Raw genomic sequence first — 27,329 nt, 5'->3', positions numbered from 1 at the left:
GGAAAGCCTTTTTGATTTTGAGTTTGGCGTTGTATTCTGGTTTTATCCACCCCCCTTCGTGGGAAAATGATATAGCTACACCTAGAGCTCCTACTCCAGCCACTAGAGGGTGCTAGGGTGATTACGTACAGTGACCCGTCGGTTCACTGTACGTTTTCTCTCTAGCACCCTCTAGTGGCTGGTACGTTTTCTCTCTAGCACCCTCTAGTGGCTGGTACGTTTTCTCTCTAGCACCCTCTAGTGGCTGGTGCGTTTTCTCTCTAGCACCTTCTAGTGGCTGGTACGTTTTCTCTTTAGCAACCTCTAGTGGCTGGTACGTTTTCTCTATCACCCTCTACCATCCGTGGCACGTTTTCTCTCTAGCATCCTTGACCGAACCCAACTTCCCATCCGGTTCCCCCCCCCCTCACACCGGTTCTCCCCCCTCCCCCCTCACAGGTCCAGTACACGCTGGAGGCTGGGGACGGCTTCGACTCGGTCCAGGAGCTGGTGCGCTTCTACGTGGGCCAGCGGCGGGCCGTGGTCCAGCCCGGCGGCGCCCACATCTACTGCCCCGTCAGCCGCACCCTGCCACTGCGCTACCTGGAGGCCACCTTCGCCCTGGCCCACGGCAAGCACGCCCACTCGCCGTCCAGCCAGCGCGGCGGCGGCGCCCACATCAAGAGGCGGAGCGTCACCATGACGGACGGCCTGACCACCGAGAGGATGATCTCTCACAGGTGAGGACCGCAGTGTGTGTGTGTGTGTGTGTGTGTGTGTGTATGTGTGTGTGTGTGTCTGTGTGTGTATGGTTGTGTGCGTGTGTGCGGGCGTGTGTGTGTGTGCTGTGTGATACAATCGATGATCATATTCTCCTCGTCGACCATCGACCCCTCGTCATTTCCTCATCTTTCATGAACATATTTTTCCATGTATCAGTGATGGTTCTGCTTTACATACTGTACGTTAATTCATATTCAGCGACCCAGACAGCCCCAGTCCAGTCGAAACCCCGGTGACAACGCCGGCTGAGCCGTTGCCTAAGCCCAGCCCGTGCAGGTGGTGTTTCCATGACGACGACCATGACAACCCTGAGCCCCTTTTGCTTCACTTCACGGCAGCGTGTTTCCCCCCTGAATGTCAAAGACACCAGTGTTACCAAACACACACAACACCACACACACGGTCTCACGGCCATTTCCTCTCCCCCTTCCTCTTCTGTCACCTCACTACCTCTTGGTTAACTTTGTACACATTAATTCACAAGGAGCAGAAAAAAGCATGTAAGCAGAGGTAACGGGAGTTATTTGCACGGGTTATTCCAGTGGCTGCACCTTCTCAAGCGACATGTAGCTGAATCTACATGGTGCTTTTGATTGGCCAATCACAGCTTTACAATAAACTTGTGGTTCGAAAAATTCAATTTGAGTCTCTTCCCTGGAGAAATCTTTGAATATCGTTTTGCTTTGACGGATGCCCTCAATTAGCAGTTAAATCAATTTGTTTTCTGGTCAATTTTTTCTGCTCCTGTACCTAATCACCAGACAAACATTGAACATGCAAGCGTGTGTGTCAATCATTAAAAACACAACACGAAAACACAAAAACCCAGACTCACCACTTCCAGACCAAAGTGTTTCCTCCTTCTCTTCATCCTCTCACCGCCCTTCTCCCCGTCACTCCCTCTAACCTCTTCATATTCCTCCTCCCGCCCGTTTCCACTCTGAAGTACGACACTATTAACTCCGCCCCCGTCTCACAAGCTCCGCCCCTCTCTGCTCTGCCACGCCCCTTTCTCCGTGACACACCCCCTGAGTGCTGCTCCTCCAGGACCTAACCAGTGTTCTCTCCTCCGCAGCCCGTCCACCATCCACCACCACAAGGACGCCATGAGGAACTGTGCCATGAGCATGGACCAGATCCAGGAGTACCACTGCCCCCTGTCGCCAGTGGGGGAGACCCCACTGTCCCCGGCCTACAGCGCCAGTGAGTGGGATCCAACGCAACCGATAGGCACACACTCAGACTCACGCTCAATAAAGAATGTATGAAGAATGGAAGTACATTTTTTAAATGGCTGTCTCCATTTCTTCCTCTCTGTCTCTCCCGCTCTCCCTCTCTCTCTCTCTCTCTCCCTCTGTCCCTCTCTCTCTCTCTCTCTCTCTCTCCCTCTGTCCCTCTCTCTCTCTCTCTCTCTGTCTCTCTCTCTCTGTCTCTCTCTCTCTCTCTCTCTGTCTCTCTCTCTCTCTCCCTCTGTCCCTCTCCGCTCTCTCTCTCTCTCTCTCTGTCCTCTCTCTCTCTCTCCCTCTGTCCCTCTCTCCCGCTCTCTCTACCTCTCTCTCTCTCTACCTCTCTGTCTCTCTCTCTCTCTCTCCCTCTCTCTCTCTCTCTCTCTCTCTGTCCCTCTCTCTCTCTCCCTCTGTCCCTCTCTCTCTCTCTCTCTCTCTCTCTCTCCCTCTCTCTCCCTCTGTCCCTCTCTCCGCTCTCCCTCCCTCTCTCTCTCTCTCTCTCTCTCTCTCTCTCTCTCTCTCTCTACCTCTCTCTCTCTCTCTCTCTCTCCCCCTCCCTCTCTCTCTCTCTCTCTCCCCCCCCCCCCCCCCTCCACCAGTCACCAGACACAGAGCCCACTCCAGTGGGCGTGTCCTGGCCGTCGTCCCGCCCTCCCCGGTGATGCGGCGCTCCAGCGACCCTCAGCTCAGCCCCTCGGCCGACGGCGGCCTCCCCCGGAGCTGCCCCCCCACCACACCTCCCACTCTGCCCACTCCTCCCCCGCCCACCGCGCCGCCTACCCGCCGCACCCCACCCAGGAGACGGGGGGCAGCTCCTGTGACCTGCGCCCGGGTGGGGGTGGAGGAGGGCCGGGGGCGCTCCACCCAAGCCCCCGGCCAAGGGCTACGTGGAGCGGCTGAAGCTGGAGGAGGGCGGCGCCGCGGAGGCCGGCCGGCAGGGGGAGGGGGGGTTCAGCGCCCCGCACATGGAGACGGCGTCCTCCTTCAGACCGTCCAGGTGCGCACACACGTATACGGAGACACACACGCGCACACGCGGAAACAAATACACACACACACACACACACGGAAACAAATACACGCATCCAAACTGAAAGAGACGTGCGTGTATGCACGCATAAACACACACACACGGATATACAGGACAGATACGTGCATGCACACAGATGGATACAGGGACACACACTGAAGGACTTTTGTTTGCAGGCATTGATGTGTGTGTGTGTGTGTGCGTGTGTGTGTGTGTGTGTGTGTGTGTGTGTGTGTGTGCAGGTATGAGTCCAGCCTGATGCCCACTGAGAACAAGCCTCTGGAGATGTCGGTGCTGAAGAGAGTGAAGGAGCACGCACCGCAGCCCGACACATCACCCTGCTGGACTGCAAGGTACACACACACACACACGCACACACACACACACACACGCACAGCAGCCCGACACATCGCCCTGCTGGACTGCAAGGTACACACACACACACACACACACACACACACACACACACACACACACACACACACACACACACACACACACACACACACACACACACACACACACACACACACACACACACACACACACACACACACACACACACACACACACACACACACACACACACTCTCTCACACACACACACACACACGCACAGCAGCCCGACACATCACCCTGCTGGACTGCAAGGTACACACACACACACACACACACACCTTACACACACACACACACACACACAAACACACACACACGCACACACCTTACACACACACACACACACACTGCAGCCCAACACATCACCCTGCTGGACTGCAAGGTACACATACAAACACACACAAACACGCACACATACACACATAAACACAAACACAAACCCACACACACCCCCAAATGCACACACACACACACACACACACACTCAAGCACACACATAAACACGCACACACATACCGCAGCCAGATGCATCACACTGCTGGAATGCAATGGATACACACACACACATACCCACAAATGCACACACACACACACAAATATACACACACACACACACAAAAGTCACGGGCAATCATTGACTCAATAGCAACACAAAGCAACTACAACATGCATGCAGCTTAATAATATTACGACTGGGACACACATGAACTCTTGAACTGCAAGACCAATCCCTGGTTACACAGTGCATGCAAATCAACCACCATGATGTGGATTTACACCACACTCAGAGTCCCTGATGTAATGGGTAGCCCAGAGACCATGATGTAATGGATCGCTCAGATGTAACGCCGGTACTCTGGCCTCATAGGTTGCTAGGATACTCGGCGTCTCCGGCGATATGCAAAAGATGATGGGCGTGGCGTCCGGGCTGGAGTTGCTCACTCTGCCCCACGGACACCAGCTGAGACTGGACCTGCTGGAGAGGTACGCACACACACACACGCGCACACACGCACACAGACACACTCACACTCACAGACACACACACACACACACACACTCATAGACACACACACATACACACACACACACACACACACACACACACACACACTCATAGACACACACACACACACACACAGACACACACACACACACAGACACAGACACACTCACAGACACACACACACACTCACACTCACACACACACACACACACACAGACACACTCACAGACACACACACACACTCACACACTCACACTCACAGACACACACACAGACACACACACACACACACCCACTCAAACAAACCCTTTGACATGCATCCATGGACATGCCTATTCCCCGACCCCTGCCTGACCCCTGCCGGCCCCCCAGGTTCTACACCATGTCCATCATGGTGGCGGTGGACCTGCTGGGCTGCACGGGCAGCACGGAGGAGCGCGCCGCCCTGCTGCACAAGACCATCCAGCTGGCGGCCGAGCTGAAGAGCAACCTGGGCAACATGTTCGGCTTCGCCGCCGTCATGAGGGCCCTGGAGATGCCCCAGGTGAGGAGGAGGAGGAGGAGGAGGAGAGGCTGCCTTGGTGTCTGTTTGTGTTGGTGCACTAATGGCACTTTGTCGTCATCATCGTCGTGGTCGTCATCGTGTTCCTTCTCTCCGCCTCGCTCCAGATCTCTCGCTTGGAGCAGACGTGGGTGACTCTCCGCCAGAGACACACGGAAGGGGCCATTTTGTACGAGAAGAAGCTCAAGCCATTCATGAAGAACATGAACGATTGCCAAGGTAGACCCCTGCTCCCACACGGTTTTATTCATTCATCCCTCACTTTTTTATCAGTTATTTCTTTTTTATTGTCTAAAGCTAGATCAAAGACATATCTCACATAGTAGCGCGTCTTCCATATTTTTCTACTTCTGCGTTTTAGTGCAACAGCATAAAAAGAATATTACGATTCTGAAATAACGGATCAAAAATTAAAGGGCGACCCATTCATTAGAAGGACCAAATCCTTCATGACAAGCAGAGGCGTGTTTATGAGCCTAAGTGATTAATGTCATTTGAATGGGCGTGGGGGGGGGGGGGGGGGGGGGGGGGGGGAGGGGGGGTTGCTAACACGGGTATCAAATATACCCGGTTGGGTCTTAAAACCCCCCCCCCCCCCCCCCAGAATGTAAAAAAGGAATAAGCCCCTTTCACATGAAACAGCGTAAACAGCAGAAAGGCCTCGTGTCCCTCCAGAGAACAGCGCGCTGTCCAACACGGCCTTCCCCCACGTGGTTCCAGTCCTGTCGCTGCTGGAGCGCTCGGTCCCGGCCGGCGACGGCCCCGAGCCCTGGGAGAGCGTGGAGGCCGGCGTGGACGTGGTAATGTGCCACCTGGAGGCGGCCCGCGCCATCGCACACCACGGAGCGCTGTACAGGACCAACGCCGAGGCCAGGCTACAGGGTGAGGGGCTGGCGTCACTCAAAGGCCCGGTGGAACCGCGTGTCACGCGGCCATGCACAGAGTAGTCTATGCCAATAACAAGAGAGAAAACGGGTGGAATAAACCTATCTCTCTGCCAGTCTCCCCAAAACACTATTTGATAGTCCCACTCGGCTTCAAGCACAGGAACAGCCCAGTTGCCTGTTGGTATACTGGTAGTATATTCTTTCACAATGCACGTGCAGAGCTCTGTCTGGGCAGTGGTTGATTGCATCAGAGGGGGTTAGGCCTCTTAGGTACTTATAATGTAACGCCATGGTGTGTGATGCATTTCATATACAACAGCGCTCATTATAGCTCTCTTACACAACGACGGTACTAAAGAAGCATCACTCAGTTGCCGTTGGTCTTAACATACCCCCCTGCTAGAACTCTCCATCCAAAATGCCATTGCATTTGATAGAGTTCAAATTTGCAGTTGAAACAGTGGGTTCACTTGCTCTTTAATAATGAATTCTCTTTTTCTATGATTGTGAATAAAATATTGTGAATTGTGAATACGATATATTTTATGGGATTAATAAGGAGTGTGTTATTAAGTTCAGATTTTTGGAATATGCAGTGCATAATACGTATAATTTCACTCTGTATATGTTCATGGATGGCGATATCGGATGTGTGTGTGTGTGTGTGTGTGTGTGTGTGTGTGTGTGTGTGTGTGCGTGTGTGCGTGTTCTGTTATGTTCACTCTATTGATCGCACATTGGTTCTGTCTGGGGCCGTTTAGCGCGGTATTGAAAGCGTGTCAATATCTATTATGAGTTGCTCCTACCCTGTTCTCTGCCCTCTTCCTCCATAACCTCAGACCCCCAGACCTTGACAGGCTCTCAGGGACGTTCCCGGGCGGTTTATTATTGCCTGCAGATATGCTTTAGAGGTTTTTTTTGATTTTCAAATGTATTCCCAAAGAACCGGCCTAAAGGAGTAAAAATCCATGGGCTAATTAGAAAGTCAACAGGTCGATTAGAATATCGATATGAAACAGAGAAAGAGGCTGAGTGTGACAAATTGTTCTTTATTTCCTCTCATCATGTTGGCAATTTTTTATCTAAAGTACTACAGGTCACTTTTTAACTTTCTTCACTATTTAACCTTCACTTCTCTCCCCTCCTCTCATCTCCTCCCCTTTCCTCTTCTACACCATCCTCTCCCCTCCTCTCCTCTCCCTCTCTCCTCTCCTCTCCGGCCCTCTCCTCTTCTCCACTCTCCCCACCTTTCCTCTCCTCATCTCTCCTCTCCTTCTCTCTTCTTCTCTCCTCCTCCCGTCCCCTCCTCTCCTCCTCTCCTCTCCTCTCCTCTCCTCTCCCCTCCCGTCCCCTCCTCCCCCTCCTCCCGTCCCCTCCTCTCCCCCTCCCCTCCTCTCCTCCTCTCCCATCCCCTCCTCTCCTCTCCTCTCCTCCCCTCCTCTCCCCTCCTCTCCTCCCCTCCTCTCCTCCCCTCCTCCCCTCTCCACCTCTCCTCTCCTCCTCTCCTCTCCTCTCCTCAGGCTTCCAGGAGAGGCCTGATGTTCTGGAGATCTTCCAGACCGAGTTCCAGATGCGTCTGCTGTGGGGGAGCCGCGGCTCGGAGGGCAGCCAATCAGAGCGCTACGAGAAGTTTGACAAGGTCCTCACCGCCCTATCACACAAGCTAGAGCCACCCGTACGGCAGAGCGAGCTATAGCACCTACCCACCACCACGCCACGGCCCCCACGCCCCATCGCTATCAACACCCCCCCATCTGCGCCCTATCAATCATTGTAGTACGGCCCTGCTTTGCATTGCAGCAAATGATGCGGAAGAGTCCATGTCGAACACACGCGGGGGGGGTGAACCAAGAGGCAGCTAAAAAAGTTCCATTGTAGTGAGGACTCTGGGAAACGCAGCATGTGCAAACTAAGACACGGGAGGGGGAACTGAGCAGAGAGGACTCAGGGGGACACAGGAGACCCCGAGAAGAAGGGCCCCCAAAGGGCTTCGCCGAGCTAGAGACTTTTTGCCTTTTCGCCACAATAAACACACACACACCTTTTCCTTTGGATGACTGTGGTCACAGCAGCACTGTAGCAGAGACAATGGCGGTATCATTTCCAACATCACTCGTTTTAGGATGTCGTGTCGGTGACGTGTGTGTGCGTGTGCGTGTGTGTGCATGTGTGAGTGCATGTGTGTACATTCCTTTCTTTTTGTATGCATCATTCAGTGTTTTCCTTTGGGGTTATTTATTTGTTTTCACAGGTAATACCGATACCGTGCGTCTGCTGGTTGTGCGCTCCAGGTAGCCAGGCCATTAATATTGTTCAGTCGAGTGTATCCGCCATTACAGAACTCATTACCTCCCAGTGAAACTGCATCAGGCATGCATTCAACATGTATTATCCAGCATTGAGACATTAATAGAACTAATGCAGCAACTTCTAATACGAGGGCTTGTGCGTTTTGAGACTGAATATCCCGGAGGATCACATGAGTTCACCTCTGTCGTAGCGGAAAAACAAAATGGAGTGATTCTGCGTTTGGTTTCAGCGGTTTGACGTTTGTGTTGCACACGCACAGTAGCCTAGCGATAGAGAGAGATACACGAGCACTGTTGATTGCGAGAATGTTTTGTTATATTGTTAAAGCAATATTTCACTTTCACATACAACCATTTAATCCTTGGGGATAATATGCTTGGTAATAAATGATTGACCTGGGTTATACAAAAGAATAAAATGGTGAAATGAATATCGTAACATTTACCCTCACTGTTGATAATAATAATAATCAGAACATATTACAGGTAAAATGTATGACACTGAACACAAGTAATAAAGTGAAGTATACTCTTAAGTAATAAAATGAAGTATACTCAATAGTCGTAAAGTGAAGTATTGCTTTATATGCATTGAGATGGGGGATGTTACTAACAGTGAACAAAGGACTCTTGATCACATTAATGTTTTTTTTTTACGTTTTTTATCAATTCTGTTTTCATATTTTTTTTCTATCTCAAAATGTGAATGACAAGCATTACCCAAATATACAAAGTGAAAACCAGAGTTCAATCCAAAGCTGGAACATGAGTGTTGATTGATTGGTTGTGTCACATTTCCGATAAGGTGATAGAATGGATATGGCGATGTAATTGTATCATTATCAGTGTATTCAAGGTGATCAATGATTGACCAATAAGAATGCTGAATGCTGTACGTGTCTATGGGCCTGATTGTTTCAACCAATCAAGGAGGAGGGCTGCAACCCTTATAGAACACACCCACTTAGAGCAAAGATTATTCTGCCTTTCTATACCGTACAACTTCCACTTTTTATACCAAATTACTATTCAATAGACCGATCAATAAGATCAACTCATTTCACTAGGTGTCATAATGATTAGACTTTACATTAGTCATTTCACAATGTCTATTTTTTGTCACTTCACAAGTGCGAATGTTCACCTAGATGCATGACGGAGAGATCAACTCCAGCTCATCACAGCTGATTTACACTTCCACTTGTGATGTCACAAAGGGATATATTTAGATCCGTCCTGTAATGACTCATCACCATGACACCTCAGAGAAAGGTTACCTCTTACAGTAGTTGCTGTTTAATAGGAACAGCCTTTGTCTAAATGCTTGCATATTGGGAATTGTAAAACTGATTGGCTTTCATTGGCTTTAAATATTTAATTTATTTCCACCTGATGGAAACCGTTCTTCAGCCTGACTTCTAGAACCTTCCAGGGGGCAGTTTTTCAATGGGAGAAAAAGCGAACCATGTGAAATTGAAAATGATTGTGTACACAGGCAAACGCACAGTAGTGTGTGTCAAGAGACCACTCGGATCCCTACTGGTTTAGGATCAAGGACAATAATAATGTAGATGATGATGCTGATGATGATGGGTAAGATGGCGGTTATGATTTGTGGTACCTTCATGTGTCGTCTCAATGAATGCTGTACAGGAATGTTTTCATGATGTGTTTAATAACTTGCTGTACAGAGACGATCGTCTGGGATGAACCTGAACCGGAAAAAGGACAAAAAAGATTTGTGAATCGTTCCTTGATTTTATTGGAGTTTTTTTATGTACTGTACACAGCAGTCACCTCTTCTTTTTTTTATTAAAATGATTGCTTGTGTCAATGAGTTGGACTCCTTGTTCGGACTGAAGTGAACTTGTGCCCATTTAATACCATGTAGGCCTACACATACAACATTGCAATTGGAAGGTTATACAGGATCAGATATTGGAATAAATTCATATTAAATAAAGTAATGCTTATTGGTGTGAAGTAATTATTAGGGTTGATTTGTCTATTTTCACTGTGTTTATTCCTTCACAGAAAATTAGACCGTAACGACTTCGACTGGTATATATTATCCAGTAGGGATAAACCTGTAGTGTACATCGAGCATGCTATGCATAACGGTGTCCATTGTGGGGCGCTGTTTTACCGTTAGAACCAAGCACATAAACGTAATTACAGACGCGGTCCAAATATTTCGTTATCGCAGTAATACTTATTTCTAATCCTACATTCAGAATACAATCTTGCATTCCATGAGTCTTATCTGGAATAGTCACTGTTCAAACAGAAATGTAAGCATAATGCTAAGCTTACTCTAAAAATAATATCAAAGACGATAACAGGCCTTCTGTTGGGCTTTTCAGAAAGATTTGACAGATCAATATGTTTTGTACGATTTCTATATAATTGAGAGGGAATTTGGTGTCACCGCACTGAAATAAACGCAAAAAAAGAGAGACACTTTAAGAATTGCGAGAATATCAATTATCACCCTGCCAAAGTTGAAAGAGACATTTTTTCTGTGTAATTTTATATGCAGGTCTGTGGATCTCAGACTCAGATCGGGCCCCTGATGGGTCATGTTAATCTTGCTCCCAGACAATCCAGCAAGAGCCTTGAAAGTAATCAATAAAATCTGAAAAAAATCCATTCTTAAGACAGTTGAGGGATAGCCAAAGACTTAAGGGAATGTGAGAAGCACAGACATTTTTTCTATTTGAACGTTATCTCGTCTTGACTGATAAAGCTAATTCGACGTAGTACCACCAGGTGGCGTGATTCCTCTGTGAGACGGTGGGGGGTTTATAGGTTTATGCGGATCCTTATTTGTGTCCGTCTCAGACAATGACACACTCCTTCAACGCTTCTACTGGTCTCACATAAATGAAAGTCATCCACGTGGTCCAAGACCGCTTCTACCTCCCCTTCATGAGAGATTAGTCCCCCTGGTAAAAGACTATACTGGTCTTATATGAAGAGAGGGTCTTTAATATTTCCTCAGCTGTACTATTTTTGATTGCACGTTTGATTTGTTTCCAGTGGCACACCCATGGACTAGTGTTTTTTTAGAGACTGTGTTACCAATGGGTTGTATCAACGGTGAACAAAATAACGTTTTCCTTATTATCCTTGCTGGATAGCATCTATCATGAAACCCTTCAGCTCTAAACCACTATACCTCCAAGAAAAAGACATCACAACTTTTATAACATGTGAACCCACCACTGCCCTCCATCGCATGTTGGCTCCACTTGGGTCACGTCATCTGCAAACAGCCAATAGGAATAACACATTTGTAACATTGTGTAGGCCCCCGTCTCTGTTTTCACACTAATGGTTCCCCTGAGGTTATTTTGCGCCCCCCAGGGAAGAAGGGGCGCAGCACCGTATTCAACCTGTATTCAACTGAGCTGTAAGTAATGTAATAGACTAAGCTCAAATGAAATCAGAAAGATCTTTAATATATTTAATTAATTAGGATTGGAATGGGAAATAATAAATGCTTACAATTTTGAGGCTAAAACAACTTTATTCATCAGGGCCTGCAAGTGAAAAAGATAAACATATTGGCAGGAAGCAATATCATGACACAGAACGGCATAAGTGGATTCCAGGCCACATTTCTCCATAAATTTCCTCCCTTCTCTCTCTTCCTCCCGTACAGTTCCATAGGCGTATCGTGTCATGGCTGTGAACTCTAAGAGGATTCTCTCTGCCTAGTATCCTGTCACATGTTAATTTCACCTCTTTACATGGAAACCTAGAACCCAATCTCCCAAGTCTGCCAGTGCAACGACCATCCAGCTAGCTAGCTAGCCGTGCAAACCAACATCCGTTCACCCTTAATCTCTCTCGCTCTCTCTCTCTCTCTCCTTTGGCGCTTTCATAGCTAATCCATTGTGTTGTTCATTGTCATCTGATCATGTGTGACCTGGACGGTTCCTCAGCCTATCAGGGAGCCAACGTGTTCGTGGGGCCTATCTATGGAGAGACAAAAGCCATGCTCTGTGAGCGGGGAGATGCATGTTTTAAACGCATTCTACACACGAGCGTATAGAGCAATTGAATCATGGTCTATAACAAATCCACTTTTTTAATCTTGCATGGATAAAAGATGTGTAGAAGATAGTGATTCTACAGTCCCCTTCTCTCTCTCCCTCCCACCTCTCTCTCTCCCTCCCACCTCTCTCTCTCCCACCTCTCTCTCTCCCTCTCTCTCTCTCTCGCATCTCTTAAAAAAAATCTACTTTCAATTGTTACATTTTGTCAGCTCAAACGGGTGATCCATTCTGTGCCAACGTCCAGCCTAATAGAAAGGGAATATATGTTTCTGATTAGACCTACACCACGGTGATGAGGAAGACACACAGACGACCACCATAACATCAGCTGTCACCATGGATGCTTTTAAACAGCTCAAGCTGTCTCAGTAAATGTGATGTGACACACGCTGATGGCAGAAGGGGGGGTTATTCTGGTCGACTACGTCTCAATTTATTCAAATGTTCCCACAGCCGTAGCCTTCTCCCCCACCATCACACCCTAACTCCTTACCCCTCTCGCCGGCCGCTCGCTAATGTTTATACCTGACTTTATCATAGACTATATGAGAGATTCAATGGAAGGCCCGCAACACTGGCTGATTTAGACAGCTGTTTATGTAATGCATGGTCAATGGCAATCCTTACTAGTTGAAACGTGTTCCACCTAACTGCAGGCTAAGGGCCTTGTACTATGAATGCCTTCGCTATGACTTGTCTTCAGTTTCCCGTTCCTTTCTTCCTCGCTGTGTCTTGTATCCCTTCTGCTGGCCCCCGTGGTCGCTCTATCTGCCCCTCCACTGACTCCTCATTATCACATGAATGAAGAGGCAAAGCCCGCGAACCCCAACATAAGGCGACTGAATTGCAACATAAACTTGTGACCGACGGTCCCAAACAACACTTTATACAAAATAAAAGGATCAGTTGTGATCGAAAACGTATAAACTATGAGTAAGAATGGAGAGAGATGCGATCACCACGTATTCACAATCACAATAAACATAGATGTACATTTTTATCGTGCTTCTGAATCTGCATGCTTTTTATCGTGGATGTATTTTTAGGACTTTTACGTTGACACAAAAAGACGTACGTCACTTCCTCCAGCCACTCACACTCCTGCGTTTGACAACAATATGGCGGCGCCCATCACATTACACCTGGCATTTGGGTGGGTCGTTTTCTAATGTATTAGTTACTTAAGATGGTTTTAAAGTTAATTTACATCCAATTTCGCGGTCGCGTGTCCCCTTCCAGCAATAGAATTTCAATAATGTATTATTTTGTATTATTTTCAGTTGCATTAGTCAGTGAGTGTTAACGATCCTTAGCAGCAGCCGCTATATGGGATGCTTTGGGAATCCTGCTGTGATCATGCCTATCTAGGACGAGGTCTTGCATATCGATCACACCGTCTTGGGATCGTTTAGGGAGCTTTTCCTGATCACTATTGGTATCGGGATACAGTTGAAAGGAATATGGAGAGGAGCAGTACTACAGTAGCAGACTGTACGAAAGCCAAGTGGATGTTATTTACATTACTATATTATTAGTTGACACGGTTATTGTTACTAAAGAGAGCCTACTATAATGATCTGAATGTGACGCATTAATCCACCTTCACCCACCTTCACAAAGACACATTCTTGTTATATCGCAATGTCTATGTCTTTGATATGACCGTCCTATCTTTTTGAGGAGTACCTTTTTAGCAATGATTATAAATGACCCAGTGATGGGACAATAAACACATTTTAAATAGCTGTAGGTCTGCTTTTTAAACCATAGGCATTGTCTGCAAGATAAGTGTTTATTTGAAACGGATCCCAGCATACACACTAAACAGACTTAGTTAATGCTCTGCTTACCGTATGTGTTTAATACACATTTGCGAAGTATTTGTCTTGTGATTCTTGTAAGCATTTTTATGCATGCTTTTTAATGCCGTGCATATACGCTAACCAAGGTTACATATGCCTGTTTGGCTATGGCTGTCATTTTACATATACCATAAAAATGATGTTGATTCATGTTTTAATATCCGTGTCAGAGGACAGAGATCATATGTTTCAAGTTTTTAATTAACTTATATTATTAAAGCACCTTAAAAAACGAACTATGTTTGTAAGAAAGTGCTGTGTTGATTACTTTTCAGTATTTGTGCACTAACAGACAGTATGCTGACATTATTCTATTCTCTGTTGTATACATCTCAGTATTTCATTGATATTGGGGATTTTTTGTTACTTCCAAGATACCTCTACTTTGCTTATTATTTTAATTTGCAGCCTTTTTCATGTGAACCCATGTCAGGGAGCAGGATATAGTGTGTAAAATGAAGTAAAGATAATTACAATTTATAGTAATTCTGTTTGTGCCAATGCCTCTGTTTGTTTCTACTAGGGGAGGGGCTGAGCTGCTATTTGATGGTGTGAAGGAACACCATGTGACTCTTCCCAGCCAATCAGAACCCTGTAAGTATAACAGTGCCACTGGTCCCACCATCCACTCTTCCTCAATCAATGATCTGGACTGACCCTCTTCAGTTTACCTGTAGTGCAACAAAGTATAAACAACCTCCTTTCTCATCAACTCACTCCTCTCCTCTAGCTCTCACCTCTCGTCTCTGGCTCTACTCTTGCTTCTGGCATTTTCTCTTTAAGTGTCCCTTATTTATCCAAGGGATGATCTCTCTCTCTCTCTCTCTCTCTCTCTCTCTAGCGCATTCTCAAAGCTTTCTCTTTCATTTGCAAATGCTTCTCCCTGATTACGCCTATGTGATGGGCAGTGACCCCCACCTAAGAAAGACCAACACACTGAAGGGGGGAGGGTCAGTTTGGGGCGTGGGGCGCTGTTGTGTCCAAAGCAGAGTCAAACATTTTTGTGGGAAATCAGTTTGAATGATGTGGCAGGATCCCCCTCTCCTCCTCTCCCCTCCTATGGTTGAACTCTGCCCCAGAACGCCTACAATCAAAATGGATGCAAAAACGTGGGGTTCCTCAACTTTGACCCAAATTGTGTTCGTATATTTTGTTAAAGGTAATTCCTGTTTTTGTAAGCAGCTAAACTGGTAAAGGGCTGCATATGCTATGCTGGTGCAAGATATTAAGACTAAGACAAGGGAGAGAGAGAGAGAGAGAGAGAGAGAGTCAAACATAGAATATTTGTTGTTTGTGTGTGTGGTGGGGGTCTGGAAGGACGGATGGATGGACAAGGGTCTGGTGGTATTTTGTGAAACAAAGGGTGTTCACCCACGGCGCTCTGATGTTACCAGGGTGACCGAAAGACAAAAGTTGACCAGAGCAGAGAATGTCAGCCAAGTATGACCTTGGTGCACCAGCTGACCTGTGTGTGTGTGTCGGTGTGTGTGTGTGTGTGTGTGATTAAAGCCAATTAATGCTATCATAGTATCATATTGTTTTTTATATTAGATTTGCTTATTCGCTTATCTTTTTTGCAATTTTTTGGGTTTTCAGAAGGTAAGAGTGTTGAACATCAACCTTATGCATTAGACTTTTTGATATAAAGGGCATCTTAGGGTTTCATGTTATAATCACAATTATTGTAATAAACTAAGTTAGGCTCTTTGATTAAATAGTTCATCTGGCTCTTTCATTTTGTGTGTGTGTGTGTGTGTGTGTGTGTGTGTGTGTGTGTGTGTGTGTGTGTGTGTGTGGGCACTCGTGCATGGTGCATGCGTGTGTGTGTGTGTGTGTGTAAGAGAGGGAGAGAAAGCGGCGTGGGGGTTGAGCGCCAGACTATGGATGAGGGGCCGGCAGATATAATTGGTTCAGAATCCTTTCCTATTTCTCTTTGACCCCGGCCCGTGATTGATGACCCTCAACTGAAAGGCTCCGCCCACTGGAGCAAAAAAAAAAGCCCAGACACACACTGCGATGTAAGGATCGCATGGCTCCCCCTATATCGGTTAAAAGGAACCCCCCAGAATGATAGATTACCCTACCCCCCTCCCCCACCCCCTCCCCCAGACCCATCATAATGACACCAGGACAGAGGAACGCAAGACAAGAGAACTCAGACGCACAAAAGAAAAAGTGCACATAATTTCAAACCGACGTCAAAATGGCGTCTGTTTCCCGAGCCATAGGGGTGCGCGGCGACGGCACGCCGGAGCGGGACCACAATGCGGCCACCCGGCGACGCAGCGCAGAGACCGCCGTGACGCAGTTTGGTTTATATTCCCGCTCGTTTGTTCCCCTCCGGTTCTGCTTCGCCCTTCGCAATCTCATGGTTCTCCAGTGTCTTGTGTGATGTTCACATTGTCCCCTCCATTCTGGAGACGTTTCCCCCTTTCAATTTCAGTTTGGTTCTTGATGCCATTTTTTTATTTTCCCGCTCTCTCCTGCTTCCACCTCGTTGTTCTCTTCCTCCTCCGCCTCTTCCACCACCTCCTTCTCTTCTCCTTTTTCGCATATCATGTAATAGAGGCTGACATTTTATCGCAGATCACAGATGGCAGCCCTTTTTCCCCATCTTACATACCAAGGTTAGCCCCCCTAAACCGAGAATAAACCAAATGTCTTCACATTGTCACATCTAAGAATTACAAACCAATTCACACACCAGGCAGGATGGAGGCTGGTCCTTGTGGAATGAGGCATTGTGCATTGTCGGCAACGCCGGTTTAAGTGCGGGTTTATACGCCTTTTACAAGCGTGCGTGTGTGTGTGTACGTGTGTGTACGCGCATGTGTGTGTGTGTGTGTGTGTGAAGGTGGACACGAGGATGAGGAGGGTTTTACGAGAGAGGTGGAGATTGAGAAAGAGAGAGAGAGATGAAGTGTGGACAACGTAAAAGAGCACATTTAAAAGAGAGGGAATGGATGAAGGTGCGAGCAAGGGTGTAATGGTGGAGAAAAATACCGTGGCTTGGAGGGGGGGGGGGTGGAGGAGGAAGGTGGGGGGGGAGTTATGACTGCTGTACTGATTGCTTCTGTTTTTAGCCCCACCAAGGTGCAGGTCAATATTCACTGCTCTTTCTTTCTGTCTCTCTCACTCCCTCTCCCTCTTTCGCCTGTTCTTGCATCGCTCTGCCTTGGCTAGCATGCACGTGTGTGTGTGTGTGTGTGTGTGTGTGTGTGTGTGTGTGTGTGTGTGTGTGTGTGTGTGCGTTGGTGGAGGCGGTAGGCATTCGTCTTGTTTTATTAGGCCAGTGGGAGGGCTGTGGAGCCGGTACAGAACACCACTGTCCTTATTCCAGTGAACCAGCAGCAATACCCATTAACCTAGTGGTCCACTACGCTAGCTGATCAGGTGCACTTTATTAATGGTAAGGATAACGGTCATCAAATGCACTTCTGTGCTTTACGAATATACATTGATATCAATGGGACATCAGACTAGAACTGATGTTCACAGCAAACTGGGAGGAGATGGAGAGTACAACCTTTGCAGGTTGGAACAGTTTTTTTGTGATGATGTCTCCCTCAAATGTTCTATTTACATATTATTGTGACATTATGGCATTTTTTTACTGCTTCTCTGTATGTTTACATACCACTGTGTTTTGTGTGTGTGTGTTTGTGTGTGTGTGTGTGTGTGTGTATGTGTGTGTGTGTGTGTGTGTGTGTGTGTGTGTGTGTGTGTGTGTGGAAAAAGGCATGTTATGACCTGCTTAAGTCCAACGCAATTAGCACCACATGATTAAAACACAAAGATATACATTTATAGAAACCTAAACCTAACCTTTGACTTACTGAGAAAACGAAAAATGAAGAGAGTAACACCCTGCAATTGATTCTGTGCCATGAAAATATTATATGTATAAGATATTTCAATATGTTCCCTCATTGTCAGCCCCGGTACACAAACGCCGTGGTTTCCCTTGTGTTTTTTGCCCGCATCTCGCTGTGCAATGCATCGGTTGTTTCCCATGCGGGTCACCACCAAGGAGGCCGGCAGCCTGTGTGTTGTGGTAATGCGTTGTCAGACCGACCTTGGATCTCCCTCATCTCTTCACACTCCCTCAGCCAACGACGCCCACGCACCCTGACCCTCACTCACCGGGCTCGCTCTAACACTCTCTGATGCACACCCTACCTCTCTCTACCTCCCTCGCTCTCTCTCTCTCCATCCATCCTCTCTCATAAAATTTTTTTTTGGGGGGGGAATATTTGATGTTCATCTGCTCCCTTGATAAAGGCGGCTGATTTTGGTGTGTGTGTGTGTGTGTGTGTGTGTGTGTGTGTGTGCGTGTGCATGCTCTCGTGTTTGTACGTGTGTATGCTAGAGAGGGAGACAATGACGGAGAAGGTATCCCCGCTCTGACAACAGTGTCTCCCCACAGTCGTGGCGTAGCTCGCTAAAGTGTTTAGCTAGCACAGCTAGCTAAACACGTCCTCAGCCAGCGTGTTGTGTAACCGCTGGCGTGCAGCTATGGGCAGAGGCACTTACCTGAGATCCCACTTCCTGGTTGTCGTTCACTGCTTTGATAAATAAAAGCATTGGTAAAGCATATTATATGTATTTCGTGATGATAGCAAAATACATGGCTTTGAGCTGTGGGATGTGTATCGCCACACACACACACACACACACACACACATACACACACACACACACACACACACACACACACACATACACACACACACATACACACACACACATACACACACACACAAACTCAAAATCCTCAAATGTATGTAGAGAGTATAAAGACACACATTTCAGCTGATTAAATTATGTTTATAACCTTAAGGATAGCTTTTGCCCCCCCCTTTCCCCAATGCATCCATGAGATTTGTGTGTTGTGCATTTTTGTGAAACACCAACACCCACCATAAAATAAACGTATTGTGATCTGAGCGTTACGCTTTAATAAACATATGTATATGTATTCATGGTCAAATGTTGAGTAGAGATTTGTCTTAATGCCTTTCCTGGCGGCGGCCCCTCCAGACGACTGTGCTGTCTGAGGGAGGCTGGCCCATTGTTGCAACAAGGTCAATGTGATTGTTCCCGGGGTCAGACTCCATCAAAATTCAAGCATTGTCGATATTTAAGCTACGCAGAAGGCGCAAGTGTTTAGCGTCTCACACTGATAAATGGAAAAAAAGGATATGTTTTTGTGTTTGGTTTCTTACCCAAAATGGATTGGACCATTGTTCCGTTAAATGTTTGGTCACCGTTTTTCGTAATGTCTGTCCCAAGGTTCGAGAGCGGTAGAGATGTTGTAGCTGTGGTTTGACGGGATTGAAGCAGAGATGTACATTTGTAGAGCGAGGGTTACGATTTTATGTTGACCATCACACATCTGGGTTTGTATTCGGTGAAATGTGAATGTACTCCTCTCTGTCTGTGTTCTTTTGTGCTTTTTATCGATCTGTGTGTATATACGTAAATGTATGTGTGTTTGTGTATGTATATCTATATATGTATGTGTCTGTGTGTATATAGACATATATATTTATATATATAAATATATATATAGGTATCTATATATTTATTTATCTAGGTATCTATATATTTATATATCTAGGTATATATATATATCAATGTATCTATTTAATTATATACATATATCCATGTATCCATACATTTATATATCTATGAATATGTTTCTATGTATCCATAAATCTATATATGTATCTATGTATTTGTATATGTATTTATAAATATAATATAAATTTGAGAAAATGCACACACACAAGAACACAGAAGAGTACGTTCACGTTGATTGATACTGGATAATATATATCCAGTATCTTCATCTTATTATTTGATATTATCCTTTGTAGTCTCTTATTATGTAATTTCGATATCAAATGAAAATACAGTCTATTTCTGAACCGTTTGTATTGTGACGATAGGAAGGTGTCCTCTACAATATATATACTGGTGCGAGATAAGGCGTATCTCTAAGATGGCTAGCCAGGCGCCGCCGCAGGATTCATGGCTCTCTGACATACTGAATAACCTAAATATTGTAATGAAATGCGGTAACGAGCGACGACCATCCATAAGGCCCCAGACGGAATAGGGCCCCAGACGGCTGGGGTTTTAGTGATTGCTTTTTTCATTCATCACATCGCCAGGAGACCAAGGTAGAGAAATGGCCACGCTCTTTGATTGTGACCATCCAAGCACCCCCACCCGCGTCCCCCTGACATGGTCTCCATCCCCCACACACGCGCACTCACACACACACACACACACACACACACACACACACACACACACACACACACACACACACACACACACATACACACATATTTGATTATTAGTACCCCAAATCCCGGTCCCGTCTGATGCCTCTGTCGCGTCACATCGACCGGGTGGGGCGGGGTGCTGACTGGGACCGCAGACCTTGACCCTTCACCTCTGACCTTTGACCCCCGTTGTCTGTCTGTCTCTCTGTGTGTGTGTGTGTGTGTAGGGAACATGAAGCAGCTGCTGGTCTGGATTGGGCAGAACCTGCTGAAGGAGCGACCAGAACTCTTTGTTCAGGGAGACGACGTGTGAGTCCCTGTCAAGTGCAACACGCACACACATGCACATGCGCACACACACGCAAATATATGCACACACACACACACACACACACACACACACATGGACATGCATAGACACAAACACACATACACACAATGCAAAACATACTGAGAGACATACACACGCACATCAAAATACAGAGACTAACACACTTACACACAGATCAAAATACAGAGAGACACACTGCAAAACACAGACACAGACACACACTGCAAAACACACACACACACACACACACTGCAAAAAAAACACATACTGCAAAAAACACGCACACACACACACACACACCATTAGTGAGCAATATTATATTAACATATAAGTCAGATATTTGACTTATCTGATTTATCACAATAATTACAACAATAATGTGGATTTTTGACCAAAAGAGGTGCCTAGACTATTATACAGCTAATGGCTGCAGCATCCTTAAAGTGTGTGTGTGTGTGTGTGTGTGTGTGTGTGTGTGTGTGTGTGTGTGTGTGTGTGTGTGTGTGTGCGTGCACGCATATGTGGGGGAGGGGTGTTCTAGAGAGCAGGCTGACTTTAATGGCTGCCTTTATAACAGACTATTTATAGCAGCACCTGAATGGCTGAGTTACCAATAAACATCATAGATAAAGAGGTGTGTGTGTACATACGGGCTCAGCCAACTTAAAATATTTTGCAAAGGATGCACTATTCTACATTCTGATCTGTTTCACCAAAAATATATAAAACATGGTGTGGTGTGTGCGTGGGTGCAGAGTGTGAGTGTATGTGATCATACATGCTTGCTTGCACATGCTATCGTAGACTCTGAGAACATGCCCTTTAAATCGATGTGTTCAGACAATGCTCGCTTTATAGTGTAGAATGTAACAATCTGGTGTAGAATCTAATGGTACCAACACCATATGGGGGAGAACGTAACGGTACCAACACTATATGGGGGAGAACGCAACGGTACCAACACTATATGGGGGAGAACGCAACGGTACCAACACTGTATGGGGGAGAACGAAACGGTACCAACACTATATGGGGGAGAACGTAATGGTACCAACATACGTTGTTGATCACATTTTGCTTCCCTCCAACCAACATCTCTCATCAAACATATGGAAAATGTTTTCTTCACACACACATTACATTTTAGGAAGTACAGACCAAATAATCGTATTCTCCCCTCAGATTAGTCAAATATATATTTCCACGTTTTCTTTCCAATCTCTTTTGTATTTGTTTGTGTGTTGATTTTTTTTCTTTTGAATTTTAAAAAGGCACTTTGCTCATCACGTTCCAGACATGCCTTTTAACCTATGGACCCCTAAAGCTGAGCATCTCATTTTGGTTCCCGCTTAGCCCTTCTGAGTGTGTCCAGATTTAATCAAATATATAAGGTTTTTCAGGTTATTAGTCAAATACGGTCTTCAATCTGAGGCCTGTGTCACAAAAAAAATGATTTATTTGTGTATTTATAGCACAACGGCATCATTCGGATATGTGTCTTGCTCCTTTTAATGTTAATGTTCAAAGCTTTTCTTTATGTTACATTATATTTTGTGACTATAAAATTAAACTGAACGTGCGTGTGTGTGTGTGTATGGGCTGGTCCGCTGTTGCATGCAAACATGCGTCTACACACACACGCACACACACACGCACGGTGTGTGTGTGTGTGTGTCTGCCTGTGTGTGTGTGTCTGAGCGTGCATGTGTGTGCGCGTCTTGTGTGTGGTTAATGCACCCTCCTGCTCTTAAGGTGCATGCATTCAAATAGGGTCCTCTGCAGCATATATCTGCGGCGGTAGCATTATGTAACGGTGATCTGGTCCCCCACAGGAGGCCGGGAATCCTGGTGCTCATCAACGACGCAGACTGGGAGCTTATGGTGAGGATGTGGGATGTCATGGCGGGGGTGGGTCTCTGAACCTGGGCTGGCCTCACCTCAAGACGACCAGCAATGGGAGAGGAGGCTGGAGAGGAGGGCTTAGCGTGTCTGAATGCTTGCGTGTTTGCAGCTGTTGAAATATACACGTATGGAAGCTAGTGAAGGGGTTAGCGTGTTAAAAAGATGTCATATTTTATCAGAGATTGAGTGTATTTTTTAATGCCTAATACACACAGAGACACACACACACACACACACGTACACACACACACACACACACACACACACTATCACATACATAGAATGCATTGGTGTCAAATTTGATAGTTTTATTTATTTGATTGCCTATTCAAACAAATAAACAACAGTATGTCTGAAGCAGATGAAGGCCACATACACACACACACACACACACACACACACACACACACACAAACACAAGTCCTCCTCATCACTGTGTCATGTTGTGATCTCCGCAGGGGCAACTTGACTACGAGCTCCAGGACAAAGACAACGTAGTGTTCATCTCCACCCTGCATGGCGGGTAGACGTACGCAGAGAAGGGGAACACACCCACACACACACACACACACACACACACACACACACACACACACACAAGAACACAAGAACACACCCCATGGGATGAGCATTCCAATTATTTGCTATACGGTTTGAATAAAGTGATGATGATGATGTTCATGTCAGACTGTATAGAAGCAACTGGAACATTAAACTACATGGACCCTCATTTCACCCATCCTCTTCAGAAGGGCTTCACACTGAGGCCTACAGCCTTCAAGGCTCTCAGAGGGCCCGGGCCAGGCTGAGGGGTGCCTGTTTCTAAGTGTTGAGAAGACTGAACACATGCTTTTCTTTTTCTTATTTTTTTTCCTTATTTTGAAGTTATAATGTATCATGGTTTATGACAAACATAGAAGGATTGTTACATTAAAGTATTTTTTTTCTATTTTGTGTTGTATATACTGTATATTATGTCAAATTTATATTTAGTGTTTGGTCGTATTTATCAAGTGTACAATTGGCAAAACATTCAAGAAATTCAAGAAATGTAAACAATTGAATGCCTTTGCAAAGAATATTTCCACATAATTTTATTTTAAATTCTAGTTATTAAGACTGATTTATTTTTATAAGGAACTTTGTGACATTTTCCGGAGGGAAAAAATACTGGTTAGCTTAATAAACATAACATAATTTAGACAAAAGCCAAATTTACTAGGTTAACTTACTTTTATTTCAATCAATGTTCATTTTTCGAGCCTGATTTTCTTTGAAAACATCAAACCTCTAATTTGACACTTAGGACATATATTTTGAACATTTCAGCCTTTTAATTCGTTGTTGTCATTGATTAATTTAACCAGACGCTCGGCTGTGTGTACCAAACTAATGCAGACATTACCATAATGTTTCACTCAATAAATTAGGTATTTTTTAAATCACGCTTCGATAATTCCCTCAGATATATCGGATCGATTACAGCCCAGCTGGGTGATCGGATTTGAGTTTTAGGGTGATTAGAGGGGACTTCAGGGACTACTTGGCGTTTCTATGGGCCCATCCAGCAGAACGCTAAGGGGACTGGCGGGAAACCTCCAGTCCCGCTGCGGGGGGTCGCGGTCTAGCCTCGGGGTCGCCCTCCCCGAAAACGCCTGCGGCGACCAAAAGCCTTTTTCTCGGTTGTGGAGTCCGATTTGCAAGGGGAAACTGGCTGATAATGGCCGGGAGAAAGAAAATGCTAATTCATCCTGAGAGGTCTTATAGAAAGCGAGAGTGAGAAAATGTAGCGTTCCAGTCGCAGCTAACCTGTCGTAGAAGTGTGTGTGTGTGTGTGTGTGTGTGTGTGTGTGTGTGTGTGTGTGTGTGTGTGTGTGTGTGTGCGTGCGTGCGTGTACGCGCGTGCGTGCGTTGCAGGGGACTATAGCTTATGTAATGGAGGAGGATGAAAGAACGCACGCCCGCGTGACCTTTCTGTGGCGGGCTCTGAGAGAGTGCGCGAGGCCGTCGATGTTTGGAATGTTCAGAGGATTCGAAAAAACGGGATTTGTAACGAAATAGAATGTTCGGCTTCTTTTCCCACTTTTTATGTGAAGATGGGATGCTCATTTGATGGGTAGGAGCTCTAGTTGCTTATCTGTTTAATTCCCCCAACAGCCCTATTTAAGCACATTTAGTATTAACTAAAAATAAACAGCAGACCTATTTAAAGCACCAGCTGTGAGGCTCATTTACCAAATGCAAATATAGGCCCGTCCTGACATATGGCAATAGAATGCAGGTTTTCTTTAAACCTATAAAGGACTTTACATTTAACCTTTCACGCACTTTTCGTGACCATTACAGTGCAGCCATTTAATATTAGTACCACTATTCGTTATTGTTTCGAATATTGAGTTTATTATTACACTCGGCCAGTGGAGCCATAATATCGGACATTTACCCCAGCAGAAATAGAGCATCAGGGAGCGAGTCTCAAAACAATTATCATCAAGTCAGTTTGAGATGTACCGGAGAATTAAAAGCAGGGAGGGAGCATCTCTCTGCCTCTGGGCTGGACGCAGGAAGAATCTGCGTAAACCTCCAGCTTGAGTAATAATCTTTATCTTTTGCAGCCTATGGGATGCAATTGAACGTGCGTTTCTATCGGACGATAAACAACAGATGGACAGCTTTTCCTTTAGAAAAGCCAGCCCTGTCCTCTGTTGTTTCAACTTAACAGTCATGCATCTTTATAATTATTATGTTTCAGCTCATGTTGTGGCGCTGACCCCCAGGCATAACGGATGCTGTTGTGAAGACATAGTTGGGCATTTAAACAATGTGTTAAATAATCCACTGCCTAATCGAATGGAACACCGAATAGTCGTGTTGGGGTATTAATGATGAAAATGTGATCCCAATAATGATTTAGGCCTATAATCCACTTGTGTTTGGTATATTTTCATGATTTCATTGGGAAGGACTGTGGGAAATGAAAGGGCCTGTACGCCAGATCATGTTAGTCAGCCTCCACGTTGAAGTGTAGCATGGAATCATCAATGTAAAATATACATATTAATGTAGATTTTATATCACAGTATTGTGCATTTGTTCGGATTAAACCAACCATTTACTTTTTACAGTTTGTTCCTTATTTCTGCCAAATGATAAACCAACCACCGTCTTAATATATTTTTCATATTTAATTTGAAAACCTCAGAAAGCCACTGTTTAGCAATCATCAAACCATTTTCAATCTCTTTATAAGTCACATATTAATTGGGTGTGCGTTGTGATATTTATAATACAGAACTCCACATACTGACCCAGAATCCACTGGACATACTGGTGTGTGCATACTGGTTTGGTCAATTAAGCTACAAGAAACCCGTAGTTTTAGAAGAGAATCGGTTAATTCTTATTTATTTATATTGTATACATTCAATGGTGAAGGATTCCTACATTTATTTTAACCGTCCAAAAAAAAAAAAAAAAAACTCCCAATAGTAATGTTACGAATGGGCATACAGTAGGCCTACCACCACCGTGATCCAAAACCAATTAATATCGAAACGAAAATAGTGAACATCAAAGGGGAGACTAGTGCCAAGTGATTTAGTGATGTGTCTCCTAACGTTAGTGAGTAACGTCGTCAGAGGCCTTGTTTGCTGGAGCCTCTAAGGCTTGTTACTCCTTTTTGGACAAAAAGGACAAACTAAATGATATATTTAAATAACAATCCACTCCAATAAACTATATCTCCAAGGCACGTTTTGTTTAAAAGGATAAAGAAAAGAAAAATAATGATTTTTTTGTGCATCCCAGGCTATAGAGGCCTATAGGCCATGAGATGAGAATTTAGAATGCATTTAGGCCTACCCTCGTCTTTACTACGAAAACGAGCTTTTTGCACATTTGTTTCTAAAGAAAAGGTATAACAATTGCATTTTAAGAAGAATCACGGCTCGTCTCCTTGTCGTATTTGGGCTGTTTTATTTTACGATCGGACCCATCTTAAGCCATTCCAGGTCCCATAGGCCACACGCGTCGATATGCACGAAGACAACTAACTGTTTTATACAATTTGTTGAAGCGTCGATACATCAATGCTCCCCGTCGATAGTTGCCATTTAAAACAAACAGGCTAGATTAGATTTTCGACAAAGTGTAAATACCAATCGGGGCCCAGGGAAACGCACATGCGGAAAACACATCACATGAGGCAAAGATTATGTTCCCTCCACTTTATTGGCCCAATACGACGTCCGGCTACAAGATATGCAAATTGAAATTGTTCCTTACCTGAATCATTACCATTTTCAACAACATTTCTTTGAATTATAGGCCTACATATCCAAGAATGTGAGGCCCAACGTTGACATTTCGTCTGACCGACAGACAGCAAAGTGATGAATTGGAGTCCGCAGCAACAGATGTCCATACACAATTCTTGCGATTGAGTTTTGACGTGACTCAAGAATTGCGTTTGGACAATCAGCCGCTAGAGACTCTAAACAGGGTCGTCAGAAGACAAAACAAGACACATAAATACCGTGCCCCTTCATGGTTCACTGGATGTACTCGCACAAGATGCAGGTGCAGTTCTATAGGCTCTAGGCCCTGTGTGCACCTGCCCCCCTTGCAGTCTGTAGGATGTGTACATCGAATGTATAGCCGACACATCTGCTCTGATTTCGATGAGAATGCATGGAAAAGT

The 27,329-nt window shown here is 45.5% G+C and overlaps 2 protein-coding genes across 2 annotated transcripts in view; both read left to right on the top strand.

Annotated features, from left to right (window-relative positions):
• sh2d3ca (SH2 domain containing 3Ca) overlaps positions 1-10,015 on the top strand; it is a 52,104-nt gene extending 42,089 nt beyond the window's left edge. Inside the window, 13 exon segments of the mRNA XM_079735703.1 lie at positions 439-719; positions 961-1,038; positions 1,838-1,965; positions 2,588-2,692; positions 2,695-2,834; positions 2,837-2,985; positions 3,261-3,371; positions 3,633-3,669; positions 4,286-4,401; positions 4,796-4,967; positions 5,093-5,204; positions 5,661-5,867; positions 7,393-10,015. Of these exon segments, the coding sequence (XP_079591829.1) occupies positions 439-719; positions 961-1,038; positions 1,838-1,965; positions 2,588-2,692; positions 2,695-2,834; positions 2,837-2,985; positions 3,261-3,371; positions 3,633-3,669; positions 4,286-4,401; positions 4,796-4,967; positions 5,093-5,204; positions 5,661-5,867; positions 7,393-7,568 (1,812 nt within the window). The 3' untranslated portion in view covers positions 7,569-10,015.
• A 3,339-nt stretch (positions 10,016-13,354) lies between these two features.
• On the top strand, positions 13,355-23,579 carry urm1 (ubiquitin related modifier 1). Its single transcript, XM_079735796.1, has 5 exons — positions 13,355-13,395; positions 14,628-14,698; positions 20,625-20,706; positions 22,561-22,609; positions 23,089-23,579. The coding sequence occupies exons 1-5, from the start codon at positions 13,361-13,363 to the stop codon at positions 23,155-23,157; spliced, it is 306 nt and encodes a 101-aa protein (XP_079591922.1). The 5' UTR covers positions 13,355-13,360; the 3' UTR covers positions 23,158-23,579.
• The last annotated feature ends 3,750 nt before the right edge of the window (positions 23,580-27,329 follow it).

This window comes from Pollachius pollachius (genome assembly GCF_949987615.1).
Source record: "Pollachius pollachius genome assembly, chromosome: 4".
Classification (NCBI taxonomy): Eukaryota; Metazoa; Chordata; class Actinopteri; order Gadiformes; family Gadidae; genus Pollachius; species Pollachius pollachius.
Note: the sequence above shows the minus strand (reverse complement) of the source record. Positions and strands in the feature narration are given on the sequence as shown.